We start from the raw sequence: 17,306 nt of genomic DNA, 5'->3' as shown, positions 1-17,306 counted from the left end.
TAAGTGAGTCCACCCAGTTCCCTCCCTCCTTCTGCCGCTGCTGATTCTCTTATTCCCCCTTCTAAGTGAGAGTCAAGCTTCTTGCTTGGGCTTTCCTTCTTATTTAGCTTCTTTGGGTCTATGGAGTGTAGCATAGGCATCCTGTATTTTGTGGCTAATACCCACTTACAGGTGAGTACCATCCTTGTCCTTTTGGGTCTGGGCTACCTCACTCTGGATACTATTCTCAAGTTCCGTCCATTTGCCTGCAAACTTCACGATGCCTTGGTTTTTAGTAGCTGAATAGTATTCCATTGTGTAGATGTGCCACATTTTCTTTGTTCATTCTCCAGCTGAGGGACATCTAGGTCGTTTCCAGTTTCTGGCTCTTATGACTAAAGCTACTGTAAGCGAGTTGAGCAAGTGCATTTGTGGGATGGTGGAGCATCTGTTGGGTATATGCCCAGGAGTGGTACAGCCGCGCCTTGAATAGTAGAACTATTCCCAGTTTTCTGAGAGTCATCTCTCAGGGCTCAGGCCTTGCATAACCATCTCCTTTCTCACATCCCAGCACACATCTGCTTTGCCTCTGTCTTTATGCTCAGCCATCGTAGCCAGTGTCTCTCCCTGTAGGAGATGCCTTTGCCTTGGGTTTTATGACAAGCACTTGGCGTTCATGTTTCTGCTTGGCATTGCTCCCGAGCAGCTTGAATTACTCACCTGAAAGGCCTCTTCCTCGGGGATGGAAGGCCCCATTCTCAGGACCCAAGAGCCCCTTCTCTCCCAGTATCCCAAAGGACCCGTTTGCAGACCTTGGCCTTCCGTCTTGGACTGTTGCTGGATGGTTTCTTAGTTGTACTTTTCATAAGCCGCCTTTCTCTCTGGGTCTATCTCTCCTGGGTTGATTTAGTGTTTGGTACAGAGCAGGTCTTCTGTTACAAAAAGATGGGTGATTTCTGAAAAACTGAAAAAGCCAGATGAGGGGACATTTTCAGGAATTTATAGGCTGCTTTTTAGGGAAGAGGATTCTTTTTCTTGGGAATCCTCTTAGACCAGTGATGTGCAGAGCAAAAGTCGCTGTTGGAGAGCAATTGAGGAGAATACACATCAGGACTTTAGTTAAAGGGCTGTGTGGTACCCGGGATGGTAAAGTGCTCCACTGTGCTCCTATACTCATCGTTGTATTCACAGATGAATGTAGGTCTCACCCCTTATCAGAGAGGCTTCCTCCTGCATCAGGAGATGCTTACAGGAAGCCACTCTTATCACATGGAGAGACCAACTCAGCATGAGACGCCCAGCTCCAAAAGATACTGTGTATCTACTGTCGGCTGGCCTGCTTCTGCTCTGGGCTATCCAGACGCCTTGCACAGTGGGCTGGACTGGAAGGGATGACTCTTAGCTGGGCCAGTGGGTTGGACAGGAACTTGGTCAGAGTGAGTGTGGGAGAAGCAGACTTCTCGGGAGAAGGTTCTGAGTGCAGCAGCTCTCTTAACTGGGGTGACAAGGGCTGTGTAAACCTTGGGACAGGGGTAGGGATTTTCAGGGTGATTGTGCATCACTGGCTGACGCTGAGGTGCTGGGAGTGCTTCATTTGCATGAAGAGGAATTCCATGGGCTTGCTGAACATGTCCTTATAGGGAGAGAGGAAGCTAAACAATATAATCTGGCCACTAGAATAAATGACTATCTCAGGGGAAGTGAGGGTCACGCCTTAGGGTTACATGCCTTGGGACATGTAGAACAGGGAGAAAAACAGTCCTATTCATGCTGCCTCAGGACGAGATTTTCAGGGTTGAGACATACATAGCCACTCTTGCTCTGACTGGCTTCCCCAGTGGGCTGGCTTTCTGGTCCCACCACAGTATGGTTGTTTCTAAGGCCAAAGAAACATTGTGGAAGACAGGGAGGAAGGACTGCTGTAAGATTGTGCTTTATAATGCGAAAGGGAAGCCGCTCCCATGAAATACAACAGTAGGGCTCGGCTCTCTAAACAAGACCTGAACAATTCCAACTGTGGTTGACTTTCCTGTGTAGAGGGGAGAACTATCGCAGAGCCAGACCCACAGGAGAAGAACTAGAAGCAATCAACAGCTGCTGGGCCCTCCCTCTGGGTGAAAAGCACAAGCAATTGACACCTGCTTATAGAGGGAGAAGTAGCCTCCCTGGGGATGGTTCCTTATCCAATACCAAGTGGCCAGACCTAGAAACATACAAGTGGGCAATTCCAAGGGGACTCAGAGCTTGCATTTTATTTATCTGTTTATACACACACACACACACACACACACACACACACACACACACACACACACACACATATGTGGCAACAATCATTAATGAAGATGTGGGTACATTTGAAAGGAAGGATGGAAGAAAGATGGGAGGGCTAGAAGGGAGGAGAGGAAGGGAGGAAATGACATAATTATATTTTTAATTAAAAATAAAATCTCTTATACTTTGTATTACTGTTCTTTTATAATGGTTCTGAAAGAGCGAACCCCAAAACGGGGAACTGCATCTCTCGCTCCGATCGCGGGGTGGGGTGCCCCCAGGAATCACGAGTAGCCATTCTTGATGTAAAAGCACGAGGTAGCTTTATTAACGAGATCCGGGTCTTAGCGGGATCCCGGGTCATTACACGTATCTCACACAGGAGACAGAGAATCGAGCCCCGAGCCTCCAAACTCGGGGTTTATATAGGGGAGGTTAGGGGGTTTGGCGAGGTTACACACAATTGGCTAATTTCTGGCGCGGCTATAGGTGATTGGCTCATTTAAACATGGCAGTGAGATTACAGCACAGCAGGAGAGTACGTATTGACTGGAGCGTACAGGATTTTAGGAGCTAGGGGCGTATCAGGGTTTGAAGGACATCTGGTTAAGGTGTGACTCTGAGTAAGCTGGGGGAGGTGCCTTCCTGCCAGATGGTTTGGGTCAGTCCTGATAAGGGCTGGTTCCTGCATTCCTTTTCTTTATCTTTATGGTCTGTTAGTCCTAGCGGCAGGGCGGGGCTGCCTGGACTTGTTTTTCACAGTGTTTAATCCTGAGTCTGAATTTTCTTTTAACTTCATATTTTTAAACCTTACATCTGTATAATTTTCCTTTCAGTTCCACTCTATCAGACTTTTACTCATAGTCTCTTGTAGCAGAAAGCGGGAAGGTAAAACCTAACCTTGTCTTTCTCTTTCTGAGGGCCAGTCTGTTTTATGACTGCAGTAGGTTGTCTCCCTAAGAAGTTGAGCAAACGAAGCATGCTCACATCTGCTAGGAGAGAACAGGGCAGAAGGCCGTGCGCAGGAGTACTTTGGGAAGTTAAGAGTATCTTATAATAGCTAGTCACTTTGCATTTTGAGTGAGACTTTGCTGTTGTAGAAATTTTTAATGCCGACCCGGGGTTTGTACCCTGCCTTTGCCCATTCAGTTCCCAGATAAAAGACACACACAAACCTTCATATTTACAATAAGCCCTAAACAGCACAGTAGCAGGGCAGCCGCCTCCCCTCCATGCTGTTAGAATCTACCTGCCTAGCGATAACCCCAAGTCATCACTTACTATTTACTATGTATCATTGGGGCTGCTCTTAGGTCCAGGCGGCCAGCCCTCAGGGCTCTGCTCTCTTGAACTCACTTAGTTGTAACTAAGTAGACAACGAAAGCCTAGAGTGTAAGTGACAATTGGGTGAACTTAAATATTTGACCAGATTATCTTATGTGTACAACTGTTTGACCTGGTTTATGCTTTGTACTGCATGTGTACCTAATGACTGAAGAGGGCAGCCAGAAGAGAGCGTTGGAGTCCCTGGCATGGGAATGACGGGTGGTCAGGAGCCCTAATGCAGGTGCTGGGAACCAAACCTGGGTCCTCCACGGGAGCAGCAAGTGTTCTTAGCTGGTGAGCCATCTCTCCAGCTTCTGAGTGAAGGCTTTAACCCACGGAGGAAAACGTAGGAGAATGTGATATTATTCATCACAGGAGATAACATGGATTTTTAGATTAAATATGTTCGATTACTTTGAAAGGGGGAATTAATTTTATCCGTTCTCCGTGTATGAGAGAGCGAACTCTGCCTTTGTTGGTACAGAGCTGTGTCTTCCGGCCGTGCTCCTAATTTCACACATTCTAACGGAAGAAGGATTAGATAACTTCCTTCTATTTGGGAGGACAGCTTTTAGAGAAAGGAAACAGTATTACATTCTTTTTTAAAGATTTATTTATTTTATGTATATAAGTACACTGTAGCTGTCTTCAGACACACCAGAAGAGGGCATCAGATCTCATTACAGATGGTTGTGAGCCACCATGTGGTCGCTGGGAATTGAACTCAGGACCTCTGGAAGAGCAGTCAGTGCTCTTAACCGCTGAGCCATTTCTCCAGCCCTTGTATTCTTTAATCACTTAAAGTTCTTGACTTCATTGTGTCTGGATTTTGTTCCTAAGGCACCCGTCTGTTTGGACATGTAAAGTCTCTTGTAACTAGAGCCTTGTTTCTTGAGGCCTCTGAATACTTATGTGTAACTCCCTGGTATTCTCCTTGTAAGCAGTTAAAATCTGGTGTTTTGCTAACATACCAACATTTGAAATTAGGAAATAGAAGCTACTGTATTACAGTATGTGTTGATGTATTAGCAGTTCATATGTGCTGATATTGTTGGACCCCAAAGGGAGCCCCCCACTCAAGTCTCGGGAGAGACGCGCACCCAGTAGGACACAGAGACCGACCTGCTGCAATCACATGAGGAAGTTTTATTGTAAGCAAGATGATATGAGAGCTCAGGCCAGCATGCTGGGGTCGAGACTCATACACCACACAGGGAGTAGAGGAGTTCGACCACGACCTGAATTTTCACAGAGCTTATAAAGGAAAAAACCACAATTTAGGGGGAGCAAGAGGGAGGGAGGAGGGGAATTCCAAGACCATAAACAGCTCACACAGCTAGATCATATGCTAGTCATGTGCAACACCAGGCAACACACCTAGGGCTTTGTGACATTCTACAGGGTCATTAGAGCATTGTGGCCGGAGGCTATGGGTCATTGTGGCTGTTCCAGAAAACTTTTCATGCAAGAATGTTCCGGGAACCATTGTACAGCAGGGGAGGGTGAAAAGTTCAAGCTCTTACAGACCCCACTTCTTCTTTTGGGGTAGTTAGGCGGCTTATTATTAATTTTTTAATTCTTCATTCCCCACTTCTTCTTTTTATCGCTCTAATCCTAGAGCCACTGTTCATCCCATTGTAGCTCTTGGTACTGTTGTCGCAGGACCAGTACCTGAACAGCACTCACTCTTTCTTTTATAAAAGCCACCAGCCTATTGAGTATACATGGCCCGAAAGTAAGTAGAAGCATGAGAATTATAATGGGCCCAACTAAAGTAGAGAGGAGAGTGGTTAACCATGGGGACTTATTAAACCAACTTTTAAACCATCCCTGATGCGCTTCTCTGTCTGCCTTTTGTCTAACCTTTTTCTAAGTTTATTTATGGAGTCTTTAATTACTCCTGAATGGCAGTTCTGAATTCTCTATAAGCCTTGTATTGTAACAGCAGATGTCCTTGTGCTGCCCTTTGCAGCACCTAGATAGCTTTAGCCCTAAGTAATTCTCAACTCCTTTTTGTGTCTTACTAAGTCGTTAGCATCAGGACTCCAATCTGGACACTATCTAAACCTGCACACCAAGGTCATGACTAGCTTTCAGAACTTCTAAACTTATATAGATTGTGATCCCTGAGGCACAGTCCCAAGAAGTGTTAGGAGTACTAACGCATGTAGCGTTACATCATTTGTAATGGAAATCAAGCCTATCCCACACCTATCTTGATAGAACCCAGGACAAACATGACTGAATTTCCTCTAGGTCCCAGCTCTCAGCCCCAACAGCTAGTACACGGCTGGTGAGGGCTGAGAATTGACGGCTGTCAGGGTGGTCAGCAGCACCAGTCCTTTCCAGCGAGGCTCGAGTGTCTGGGCTCAGTGTAGCTGCAATCTCCGACCTGGAACTGATGGGATGTCTCTGGGGTCTCGGGCATAGGCTGCTGTCAGCTGTGAGCAGATTTCTTTCTGTATCACCTGTAGGTCTTTTAGCCTGGCACACAAATCATTATTACTATGGCACTATGACATGTTGGTTCAGTAACATCATCTAATACAGTCAGGGGACTTGAGGCCCCATATAAGATCTCAAAGGGGTAAGGCTGAATCTGGAAGGGGTATTTCTTGCTCTGAAGAGAGCAAGAGGGAAGGAGTGTCACCCAGTCTGCGCCAGTCTCCATGGTTAATTTAATTTGGTCAGGGTCTCTTTTAAAATTTTATTTACTCTACCTGTCCTGAACTTTGAGGTCTGTAAATACAATGTAATTTCCAATTGACCTCTAAATACTTGGCCACACCCTAGCTTACCTTGGCAACGAAAGTAGGGCCGTTGTCTGACCAGATTACCTTGGGCATTCCAAATCAGGGGAAGATTTCTTCCAGTATCTTCTTGATGATTGTAGAGGCCGTCTCTCGTTTGGTGAGGAAAGCTTCTATCTATTCCTGAAAAAGTATCTACAAGCACTAGGAAATACTTGATCATATTTTTCTGGTTTTATCTCAGTGAAGTTCACTTCGACTTTTCACTAAACTCTCTAGGTCTCTTTGCCCTGTTTGCTTGCTAACATTCACTACTGACATACCTTATATTTTCTACTGTCTCTCTGGCTAAAGTCTTAAAGTCTATTACATACACTTAACTACTTGGACAAACTTTTTTATCTCCTAAATGAGTCCATTTCTGTATTTGGCAAAGTGAGTCTTTTCTTTTTTGTTCTCTGGGGAGTATAGTTTTCCCCTCAAGTGTGTCTTTGTCTTTTTTTTTTTTTTTTTTTTCCGTTTAAGCAATTTGAGCCTTTTCTTCTGTTTTACATTCTAAGTGAGGCCATCCTTAGTCCAATCCCAGTTCCCACTGGCTTTCTCTTGCAGGCCTGTAACCAGGATAGGCTCCTGCATAGTCATTTCTCGAGCCACTTTATCTGCTTTGTTACTGCCCCATGTCACTGAATCTCTTCCCTCCTGTTTTCCTGGGCAATGAATAGTACTCACAGTTGTTGGCTTCACCAGGGCATCCAAGAGATGGCAAAGGCATCTGCAGTGCTGATGTGCTGGGGGTGTAGAAGTTCAGCCATCCCAGATGACATCATTTTGTCCACCATGGCAGCACCCACTTATCTCTGATCTTCATTCATGAAGAGAACTGTTTCCGTCTGTGACAAGGTCCTCGGCTTTCAGCAGCGGTCAATCAGCCAGTCGCAGAGGTCTTTCCTCCACCCATGGGCTTCTGCCAGTGCTTGACACTCGTGCTGTGGTGGTTCCAGGTCCGGACTGGGCAGCAAGGTGACCAGATTGTCCTCACCCGGTGGAGAATCTAGTCCATGGCAGCTGACCAGTGGTCCCATCTTTTGGGACACTCTATTCAAAGGCAAACATCAGCCACTCTATCACAGTTTAAGTCCTGGATTGGGTGATAATTGTTAGTGCCCGGCTGGCAGGAGTGATATGTTCCAAGCAGAACAGCGCTAAGCCATTCATCTCCCAGCATCAGGTACTGGTGCACTGAGACAGGTCTTAAGCTCCACATACACAGTCTGTAGATATGCATACACATGGCCTCACCCAGCCATTTCAGCCCATGTAAGCCATTTTGGGGAGCAATTTTCTCATGAGCAAGGGATGGGGGCAGTCAGGGATGACTATGAACTAGTGGGTTACCCGGCCCACGCCAAGGTCCACTGTTCTTCGGGCAGTCCATAAGTATTGTTCGTTGCCAGTAGCCCCTTACACTCAAGGTCTTTGGATATTGGCCCACTGGGGGGCATAGGAGCACAGAGCATTGGGTCCCTGTATCCACACTTCCCTTCTATCTCTGTACATAGCCAGCACTCTAGGACCAAGAAGCTCTCCAGTGGCCCCTCTTGTTCTTTCTTGGGCAGTCACTGACCCGGTGTCCTTTTTCTTTGCATTAGGCACACTGATCTTTAGCCAGGAATTCTCTTCTGTTGCCAGGTACTATCTTCCTAGGTTCCCCTAACTACTGTGGCCAGTATATGTTCCTCTCCGTCTTTTATCTCTCTTTAGCTCTAACTTCCCTCTTTTTTGTCTCCTTTTCTTCCCCAGCTTTCTGCTCTTTTTACCTTCTTTCTCTTTTAACCTTACTTTCTCTGTAACTTACACTAACTCTCAGCAACTTAACTTAACCCTTCAAGTTTCTGTATCCTTTCCTTATCTTGGCCAGATTGGTGGGGCACTTTCCAGCCCCTCAGAGACCCACCCTTGGAGCCTGGCGGCAGACCTGGAGCACTCCCTACCTTCAGGCGTCTGAAGAGAGCAGGCAGAAGTGAGGGCCTTCTATCCGTGTCTGGAACATTTTTTCTGGCCTCTAGTAGGATTCCGTCTTTCCTCAGTGGTAAAGAAGACCTGTAACAGCTACTAACAAGCATCTCAAATGGGATGGTGAGAAAACAATGGATTCAAGAAGCCTGGTCAGGCCTGCAGGATTTTCTGAAAAGGAAGGGTGATTATTTTTCCAATTATATAGGTCAGCTGAGGAGAGAGGCCAATACTGCAAAGGGACTAGTTCATCGGGGCCCGGTGGTGGGCCATAAGCTCGGAGGGGCAAGGCAATCGTGAAGTCTCCCTCTGGGCTGCGGGCCTCTCCGGCTCAGCGTCCGGGCTGCTGGGCCCCTCCACCCCTTCCCCTCTCGGCAGGTGCCGGGTCCGGGGTGCAGATGGCGCGGCAGAGGGTAAGGGGAGGCTGTGGCTCTGTCCATGAAGGGTCCTCGATCTCAGGGTAGATCTTGGGGTGCCCAAGGGCCGCTGACGGTTGGGTCTGCTTAGGTTTAGCTGCCAAGAACTGCCACTGTCACTCCGGACCCACGGTCCAGGGCGAACCCAAGGTGGGGGATTCTGGACCAGGTCCTGCCAGACGGTGATATAGGGGATCTGGTCGGGATGTCCTCCTACTTCCTGAAAGATAATGCGCTTGACAGCCAAAATGAGAGACAGGTTAAAGGCTCCCTCTGGTGGCCATCCTACCTTAAAGGTCGGCCATTCAGATGAACAAAAAGTCTGCCAGGGTCCCTTTTTAACATCTACTGAAAAATTGTGAGCTCTAGTCCTTACTTCAGTCCAGTGATCCAAAGTCAAAGTCAAAGGAGTCGTTACTTTCTGTCCCATGACGAGCTCGACAACACACACCACACACACGAGCACAAACAAAAAAGACAAAAGAAAACAAAACCGACGTCGACCTCGTGTCGACCAGAGGCACTGAAACTGATCGGCAGGTCGCAGACCTTGCCTAACAAACCGGTCGTCAAGGAGTAAAGTCTCCTCTGGACCTACCAGAAGGGTCCACCAGGCGCCCCTGGTCCTCCCCGTCTCCTCCTGGGACGCCTCCAGGGCGAACGGACGGTGGACACCTGGACACGCGTCTATCCTTATCCACCCCCCTCCTTCCAGGAGTGCGGTCTCCCTGAGCGTCCGCAAAACCGAAACTGCGATCGCACCAGATTTCCAGACAGAACACAGACACAGCGCTGAGACAAAACAGAGAATCTTACCTCCAAGTGGGTCTTTGGACCCCTGGGTGGTCGCGCTGATCCCGGACGAGCCCCCAAAAATGTTGGACCCCAAAGGGAGCCCCCCACTCAAGTCTCGGGAGAGACGCGCACCCAGTAGGACACAGAGACCGACCTGCTGCAATCACATGAGGAAGTTTTATTGTAAGCAAGATGATATGAGAGCTCAGGCCAGCATGCTGGGGTCGAGACTCATACACCACACAGGGAGTAGAGGAGTTCGACCACGACCTGAATTTTCACAGAGCTTATAAAGGAAAAAACCACAATTTAGGGGGAGCAAGAGGGAGGGAGGAGGGGAATTCCAAGACCATAAACAGCTCACACAGCTAGATCATATGCTAGTCATGCAACACCAGGCAAACACACCTAGGGCTTTGTGGACATTCTACAGGGTCATTAGAGCATTGTGGCCGGAGGCTATGGGTCATTGTGGCTGTTCCAGAAAACTTTTCATGCAAGAATGTTCCGGGAACCATTGTACAGCAGGGGAGGGTGAAAAGTTCAAGCTCTTACAGACCCCACTTCTTCTTTTGGGGTAGTTAGGCGGCTTATTATTAATTTTTTAATTCTTCAATATGTTTGGAAGCTCTGTTGTGTGACAAGAGCCTTCCTCTGTGTGTGTGTGTGTGTGTGTGTTCAGTGATATTGACACCAGTTTCTTTGCTGCTGTAACAAGACAGTGTAAAAAAAGTAGGTTGGTACCCTTGTCTGTAACTTCAGTTTGTAAATTATTTTGGTGTAAAACAGTACATCTAAGAAATTGCTACTATTAATGTTAGGGGACGTCAACATGCATATTAAAATAGGGTTAAATTGGCTACTCACTCTTGGTCAAGGCTTGTAGTACTAGGTGTCAGTTCCCCCTTGGGTAGCAGGCCTTAAATCCAGGTGGAAAGCCGGTGGTTACCTCTTTAACAATTATGCCACAGTTGCACCATGGACATATTTCTCAGTCTGATCTTTATTGTAGCTCCTGAATTTTCTGTAAATGGATAGAACTAGAACAAATTATACAGATTGAGGTAACCCAGATACCCAGAAACGTGTCTCTTAGATTTGTGGGTTTAGCTTTGGGTATTTGTAGAAACCAGTCAAATAGAAAGGGGCCATTGCAGGGGGGTGGAGGAGAGGGAACTCCAGGATATGGGTTAGTAGGACACAGGCTGTGAACAGGAAAGAAAATGATAGGGAGGGGAACAGAGAGCAGGACAGGGCGACCGTGGGCAGCTGAATAAGATTCCATTAACATTTCACATTTCCATTGTCCATGAGTTGATGGACATCGGCTGTTTCCGACTCCACCGGTTAGAACAGAGCAGTGATGGACATGTGTCTCTGGGGTAGGACATGGAGTCCCTCAGGCATATATTCCCGAGGGGCATAGCTGGGTCACATGACAGTTCCATTTCTACCTTTCAGAGCCACCTCTGCAGTTTGTATTCCTGCTATCAGTGAGTAAGGTCCCCGTGTCCAAGTCACTGTCACCATCTGTTTGCTTAACCCTGGCACTCAAGGGGCTGGCAGAGAACGACTGACTGAGGGCAGCCTGGGTCACCCAGTGGGTCCCACTAGCAAACAAACCATATCGGTTTCAAGATCGGTGCCTGTTGCTGCACTCATGAGCGCGGGCGCTCACACCTTCCTGTTTGAGGTATGAGCCGCTGTTTGTGCTTCCGGAGGAGAGTGACATATGATGTTGACGTTTCCCTCAACATTCCCTGCGTTCCACTCTGATCTTTGTTTCTGCGCCTTCTCATGTGTATAGGTGTTTTGCCTGCATGCATGTCTGTGTACCACGTGTGTGCTGTGCCTGTGGAGGCCAGAATAGGGTGTCAGATCCCCCGGAACTGGAGTTATGGAAGATTGTGACCCCCGATATGGCTGCTAGGAGCTGAGCTCAGGTCCTGTAAGAAGAGCAGTCAGCGCTCTTACCTGCTGAGCCATCTCTCCAGCTCTTTTCTCTTCTTTTTTGTATAGGAGTTTAGAGTTTTTATCTAGTCAGGGCTGTCAGTTTTCTCCTGAGGATGTAATCACCTCAAGATAATAAAATGTTAGCTGTTCCTTGAAAAAGTAGTGTTTAAGCCTCAAGTTTTGTATGTGGCTGAAAATCTGAGAAATCCGCCAGGCCATCCTGGACTAGAGACTTCAGTAAACTAGCATAGCGCGTGACTGGCTAATGCGTGGGTTTCGTCTTTAGTGACTTGATTGTTTTTAAACTTAGGAGCTCACTATGCAGCTCAGGTTGGCCATGAACTCATGCCATGGTTCTTAGCCTCTGAAATTCTGTGGCTGGCTTTACCCTGAGGTGATGGGCCTCACTGTGCCTGGCTTTACTTCTGCTTGTTGTACTTCCCTTGTCCTTTATTTTTATTTTCGAGACTATTTTATGTAGCCCCAGCTGGTCTTAAATTCATTATGTCGACAAGAGTGACCTTAAACTTCTGATCCTCCTGTCTCCTCCACCTCCCATGCGCTGACGTAGAAGCGTGTCTCCGTGCCCATGTATTGCTAGGGACTGAATGCAGTCACACTAAATAAGCAACCCACCAGCTGAGCCATCTCTAAGGCCTTTTGCTACCTTTTTATTTTTGAACAAATACCTTCAAATATTGGCAGAAAAAACCTTGAAGAATATTGAAGTTAAATTTTTTTCCACATTTTGCCTTCATTAGGGGTAAGAATGATTTAACAATCACTGGAAATGGTGAGATAATAAGTGTATTAACGTGTTTATATGTGGAATGTTGTCTACAGTGGGCAAATGCTTTAGTGAAACTGAAGAAATTGAATTCCCGTGTCAACTGTGTTCTGTCATAGATCAGTGATGAGGAGAAGACCCTTCGGGAACAGGATATCATGGCGTCCTCTCCCAGCCTAAGTGGGGTCAGGTGGGAATCGGAGTCAGTGTATAAGGTATGTAAACCGTCATCACCACAGCCGCTGCCTGGTGTGAACACATCTGTTGTCACACTCAGTGCTGTGCTGTGCTTCACACTGACATCCTCCTCCCTCTGAGGGGTTCTGATCCGTCCCAGGCCATCCTGTTGAAGAAAAGCCTCCTGGGCGTTGCTGAAGCTGCATATGATTCGGGGCCTTCCTTGTCACTACTGTGTCTCTAATAGTCTTTAAGTGGTGCCTTTCCAGAGCTCCCTCGGCTGGTCACGGGCCCTTATCCATGCCTTGACTTGTGGCTTTGTGTGGTCCTGTTGCACATGGGCTCTGACACTCTAAGCCTGCGTGTTTTCCCGTGGGAAGGCATTCCTGAACCTTAGTGGATGGGAGCTGGGTTTGGCTTACAGCACACATTTCCCACTGCTGGGCCCTCACAGCATCGATTGCTTATGCTTGGGCATTTTTGTGTGCACTGTGGCCACCACAGTAACCTAGAGTCCTGGACTATGATAGCCAAGGAGGGTCATGTCACCTCTGAGCTCCTTCCCTTTTCCAGGTTTATAGATTGGGCCTCTGAGGTACAGAGGACTTTATTCCACTCACTAAATCATGAGCCGCTAGCAGACTAGAGCAGATCTGGACTGTAGCTTGCTTCCAAATGCTGTTCTGCTCTGCCTGCATTGCACTGACCCGTCTGCTCCATGCCACTGCTGTGCCTGGTGAACCACCTATTGGATGCTGTAGCTCTCATGGCTCCCCGGGCAGCTGTTTGATGGTCCACAGGTGTTTTGTCTTGTTCTGTCCTTAAATTGTGGACCCTTTGGGTGTATGAACTATGCTGTACTCATGGAAAGCAGTATTTGTCAAAAGCTTTCTAGTTAAAAAGCATGTGATCTCAGGCTGGAGATGTGCCTTAGTGGTTACGAGCTCACGTAGCTCTACCAGAGGATCCTGGTTGGGTTCCCAGAAATCAATTGCCTGTAAGTCCAGCTACAGAGGTTCTGCCACCCTGGACTGGGCACTAACATGTGCTCAGACCCCCACACAAACACACACATGTAGATGCAGTGTAAAAATGAAACAAATTAAAAAGCGTTTAAATGGCTCACAGCCTGCGTGAGGTGTCAGATACACAAACTGCAGTCCTGTGGATTTCCCCGCTGCCTGAGACACTTAAGGAAAGTGTTCATCTTAAGGTTTTGCTTCATTTTAAAAATAATGAAAAAAACATTTTTCGGAAGGATGATTTTCACAGTCAGCTGAGATCATATTATGTTTATAGTAGGATAATTCGTAGTACTTAATCATTGTTTCATTTTAAAACAAATCCTTACAACAGATTTTGATAGCGAAACGGAAGGGTCATTGTTTCTAGTTCTCAGTGTTAGAGAAGCTCTTCATGTCGCTTCTCCAGTGGAAGAACAGACACAGAGAAACAGATTTGGGATTAGCTTTGAATTACAAGTAATTTTGAGCTCTGGATGCTTTTCTGAAAATAAAAATTAGGGCAGCAGTATCTGGCACAATTCTCAGTCTGTCAGGAGGTGAAGATAACATGTCTGAAGATTTTGAAGTCAAAGTTTGAAATTTTAGTGTTTATAATTCAGAAATATGTCGGTTACAACAAAAAACGTTCTGTTTTGGCTTGTTATTGTTATTACTGTCTTTTGGAACATGGACTCTAAGACATTTATTTTTTATGCTGTTAATTCTTCTTAATGCTAGTCCTTTGGTTGTAAGGAATAAATGTCTCTCTCCTCTTTTTGGAACTGCTGGGACTAATGGGTTTGGTTTGAAGACCCGTTTTGTTAGGGTCTCCTAACAACAGGCACTGACCTACATCCCTGTTTCCCTTGGGTCCCAGGTCCCCTTTGCTGACGCTCTGGACCTGTTCAGAGGAAGGAAAGTCTACTTGGAAGACGGCTTTGCTTATGTGCCACTTAAGGACATTGTGGCCATTATCCTGAACGAGTTTAGAGCCACGCTGTCTAAGGCCTTGGCAGTAAGTGCTCCCTCTTACTTCCTCATTTGACATCATTATCAATCCCTGGTGGCTTTGTTTTGTGCTCTTCTATGGAGTAAGTTAATAAGTTAATATTCTCGTTCTGACATTCTGGATTGCCCCTGGTGTTATGTTAATTGTGTGTGTCTACACACTTGGTTTTGTTATGGCTTCTTCTAACGGCACTAATGGTGTACTGAATGATACGGCAGCGGCCTCTCTGGGTTAGTCATCAAGTCGCTTTTGCTTAGAGATGGACTTTGTATGTGGCTCTTAAAACCACGTGGTCTTCGGTAGGAAATAACCCCTAGATTTCTGTTGTGAGTTGCTGGTTTTTTTTTTTTTTTTTTTTTTTTTTTTATCAGCAGAGGGCATTGTAGAAGCAAGTTTTGGTTTTCTGAATTTGCAGTGTTGGTAGTTGACACCTAGGGCCTTGTGCTTGCTAGGGAGTTATCTAGGGCCAAGCCTGCCCTCTGCCCTAGGAGAAAGTGTTTCTAGTTAAGTATTAGAAACAGTGATGGCTGCTGCTGAGTATGTGGTGCGGTGTTACGTCATGACACTGGGAGTCGTGCTGAACAAGAAGAATGGATTCAGTTTGTGGAAGTCTTACTCTAGAGTGATGACACTCTTAATTTAGGTCAGTTTTTGCTTTTTAATTGGTGCATTTTTTATACTTAATGTAGAGGAGTACTTCACAGTCAAAGGGCGATCGTGTTGCTGTAATGACAATTGTGTAAGCATGTGGTAAGCTTTTCTTTTGAGTTAAATTGTAGTGTTTTCTGGTATAAGCTGTTATCATTGACTTGTAGGGTCATCGGAGCATGCATCGTTCAGTTATGTTAGCATTTGGTGTGGCTAAAATATTGACCATTTTTGTTTAGCTGAGGCAGTTCATGGAAACACCATATCAATACTTAATTTTTTTTCATGAAAACATGCGTATGTGGGCGTGTGATGTTAATGATAGAATCTAGGGCCTTGTGTGTTTTCTAAGATAGGGTCTACTGCTGAGTTAAACGCTCAGACTCATTAGGTATTTAGCTGCTAAGATATTTCATCTCTAATTTCATGATACATTAAAAAGCTTTTTATAGTTGATACTCTTAAAATGTTTCTTTGTTTCTCTGTCCCAGAATGTCTTTATAGATAAAAATAATGAGATCACCGCTGTGGACTGTTTGTCTATTGGTTGGCTCTCTTTCTTAGTGGTTCTTATTTTTAGTTCATTTCTCTGCTGACGCTTTGGACAGCACTTCTTTGTGCGAAGTTTTTCCAGGACATTACACCTCAGTAAATAGCATCCACTAAATAGAGTGGCTCCAGATCTCCATAGTCACCAAAACCATCACCATGTATTTCTGGAAGCTTCTGGGATGTTGGTACTGATTTCGAGGCCATGGTGATGCTTCTCTCTCATTCCTGTTTGTAGTGGCAGAGAGCATCCTAGTACTCCCCTGCTGCAGAGATTGTAGTACACAATCTGAACCAATAATGTTAGCCCATGTCTCAGTTAGGGTTTTACTGCTATGAACAGACACCATGACCAAGGCAACTTTTACAAGGACAACATTTACTTGGGGCTGGCTTACAGGTTTAGAGGTTCAGACCATAATCATCAAGGCGGGAGCATGGCAGCATGCAGCATGGAGCTGAAGGAGCTGAGAGTTCTACATCTTCATCTGAAGGCTGCTAGGAGAAGACCGTCTTCCAGGCAGCTAGGATGAGGGTCTTAAAGCCCACACCCACAGTGACACACTTACTCCAACAAGGCCACACCTCCTAATAGTGCTACTCTCTGGGCTGAGCGTATACAAACCACCACAGTCCATAAACTCACTAAGTTCAGCAGCTGTATGCGTGACACTGATGTCCGCAGTAGTATCCAGCTGTTTCTCTGCAGTTGTTTTTACCCAGATGCATGTGCGAATGCTTTGTCCTTGGTTGGCTTTTTTCACAGTAGCGGAAGTGCGTCAGACATCATATCCTGTAACACAGCATCCACACAAGCTTCTTTTTCTTGTGCTTGAATTCCATTCTCTGTCTTTATATTAGTTATGCTTGAAATGGCTGCTCTGTCAAAGTAGCATAACCTGCTGGGGCCTTAGAAGAAGCATTCATTGTCTCCTGACTGTGGAGGGTGGAGACTTGGGATTCAGGTACAGACAGGTCTGTGCTGCTTTGAACTGTTGGAGAAGGGCCTTTCAGGTCTCTCTGAGTTATTGGTATTGTAACAATATAACTGTAGTTTTCACATGGAATTGTCTATATGTGTTCCACACGTCTACTTCTACTGGTTATATTGGGTTAATGCCCCTGCTCTAGTGTGTCTGCAGTAGCCCCATTTCCAAATGTATTCCATTGTGAGGGAGTACCACTTTGACAGATCAAATTTTAGGGGGTATTATGCAAACGGTATCATATACCTGGCCAATTACCATGGCCAAAAGGATTGCTTAGCCTGAGGCTGTGATTCTGCCACTTTGGTGATTCGTGGGATCAAGAGACTCCATGAGCTCCAAAATGTAATCTCCTCACCAGAAATGCAGGGTGGATTGTTAGGGGCACATGGAGGGGCGGGTACAACATAGGCAAGCAAAGGAACCCTTAGTGCCTCAGAGCTCATTCTGACTAGGTGTTTTACTAAGCTTGAAAACACTCTAGAGTCCTTTCCCCGTTCCTTTTATAAGTTTGCCTTGCAGACAGCTTTTGTGGGGAAGAAAGGAACTTTCTTCTCTACACTGTTTACCGCTCACACTCTTTGTTGTTTCCTGCCTCTCTGGAAGTCACTACAAGCTTCTGAGGCAGATAGGGCTTGTA

At 46.1% G+C, this 17,306-nt stretch overlaps 1 protein-coding gene across 2 annotated transcripts in view; it reads left to right on the top strand.

Moving 5' to 3' along the window:
- The window catches only part of Prim2 (DNA primase subunit 2), a 198,658-nt gene that overhangs the window by 34,235 nt on the left and 147,117 nt on the right, over positions 1-17,306 (top strand). For both annotated transcript variants that reach the window (XM_032900882.1, XM_032900883.1), the window contains exons 6-7: positions 12,413-12,508; positions 14,352-14,489. In XM_032900882.1, the coding sequence (XP_032756773.1) occupies positions 12,413-12,508; positions 14,352-14,489 (234 nt within the window). The remainder of the gene's footprint in view (positions 1-12,412; positions 12,509-14,351; positions 14,490-17,306) is intronic.

This window comes from Rattus rattus, chromosome 4 (genome assembly GCF_011064425.1).
Source record: "Rattus rattus isolate New Zealand chromosome 4, Rrattus_CSIRO_v1, whole genome shotgun sequence".
In the NCBI taxonomy this organism is placed as follows: Eukaryota; Metazoa; Chordata; class Mammalia; order Rodentia; family Muridae; genus Rattus; species Rattus rattus.
This window is presented reverse-complemented; position numbering and strand designations above follow the sequence as displayed.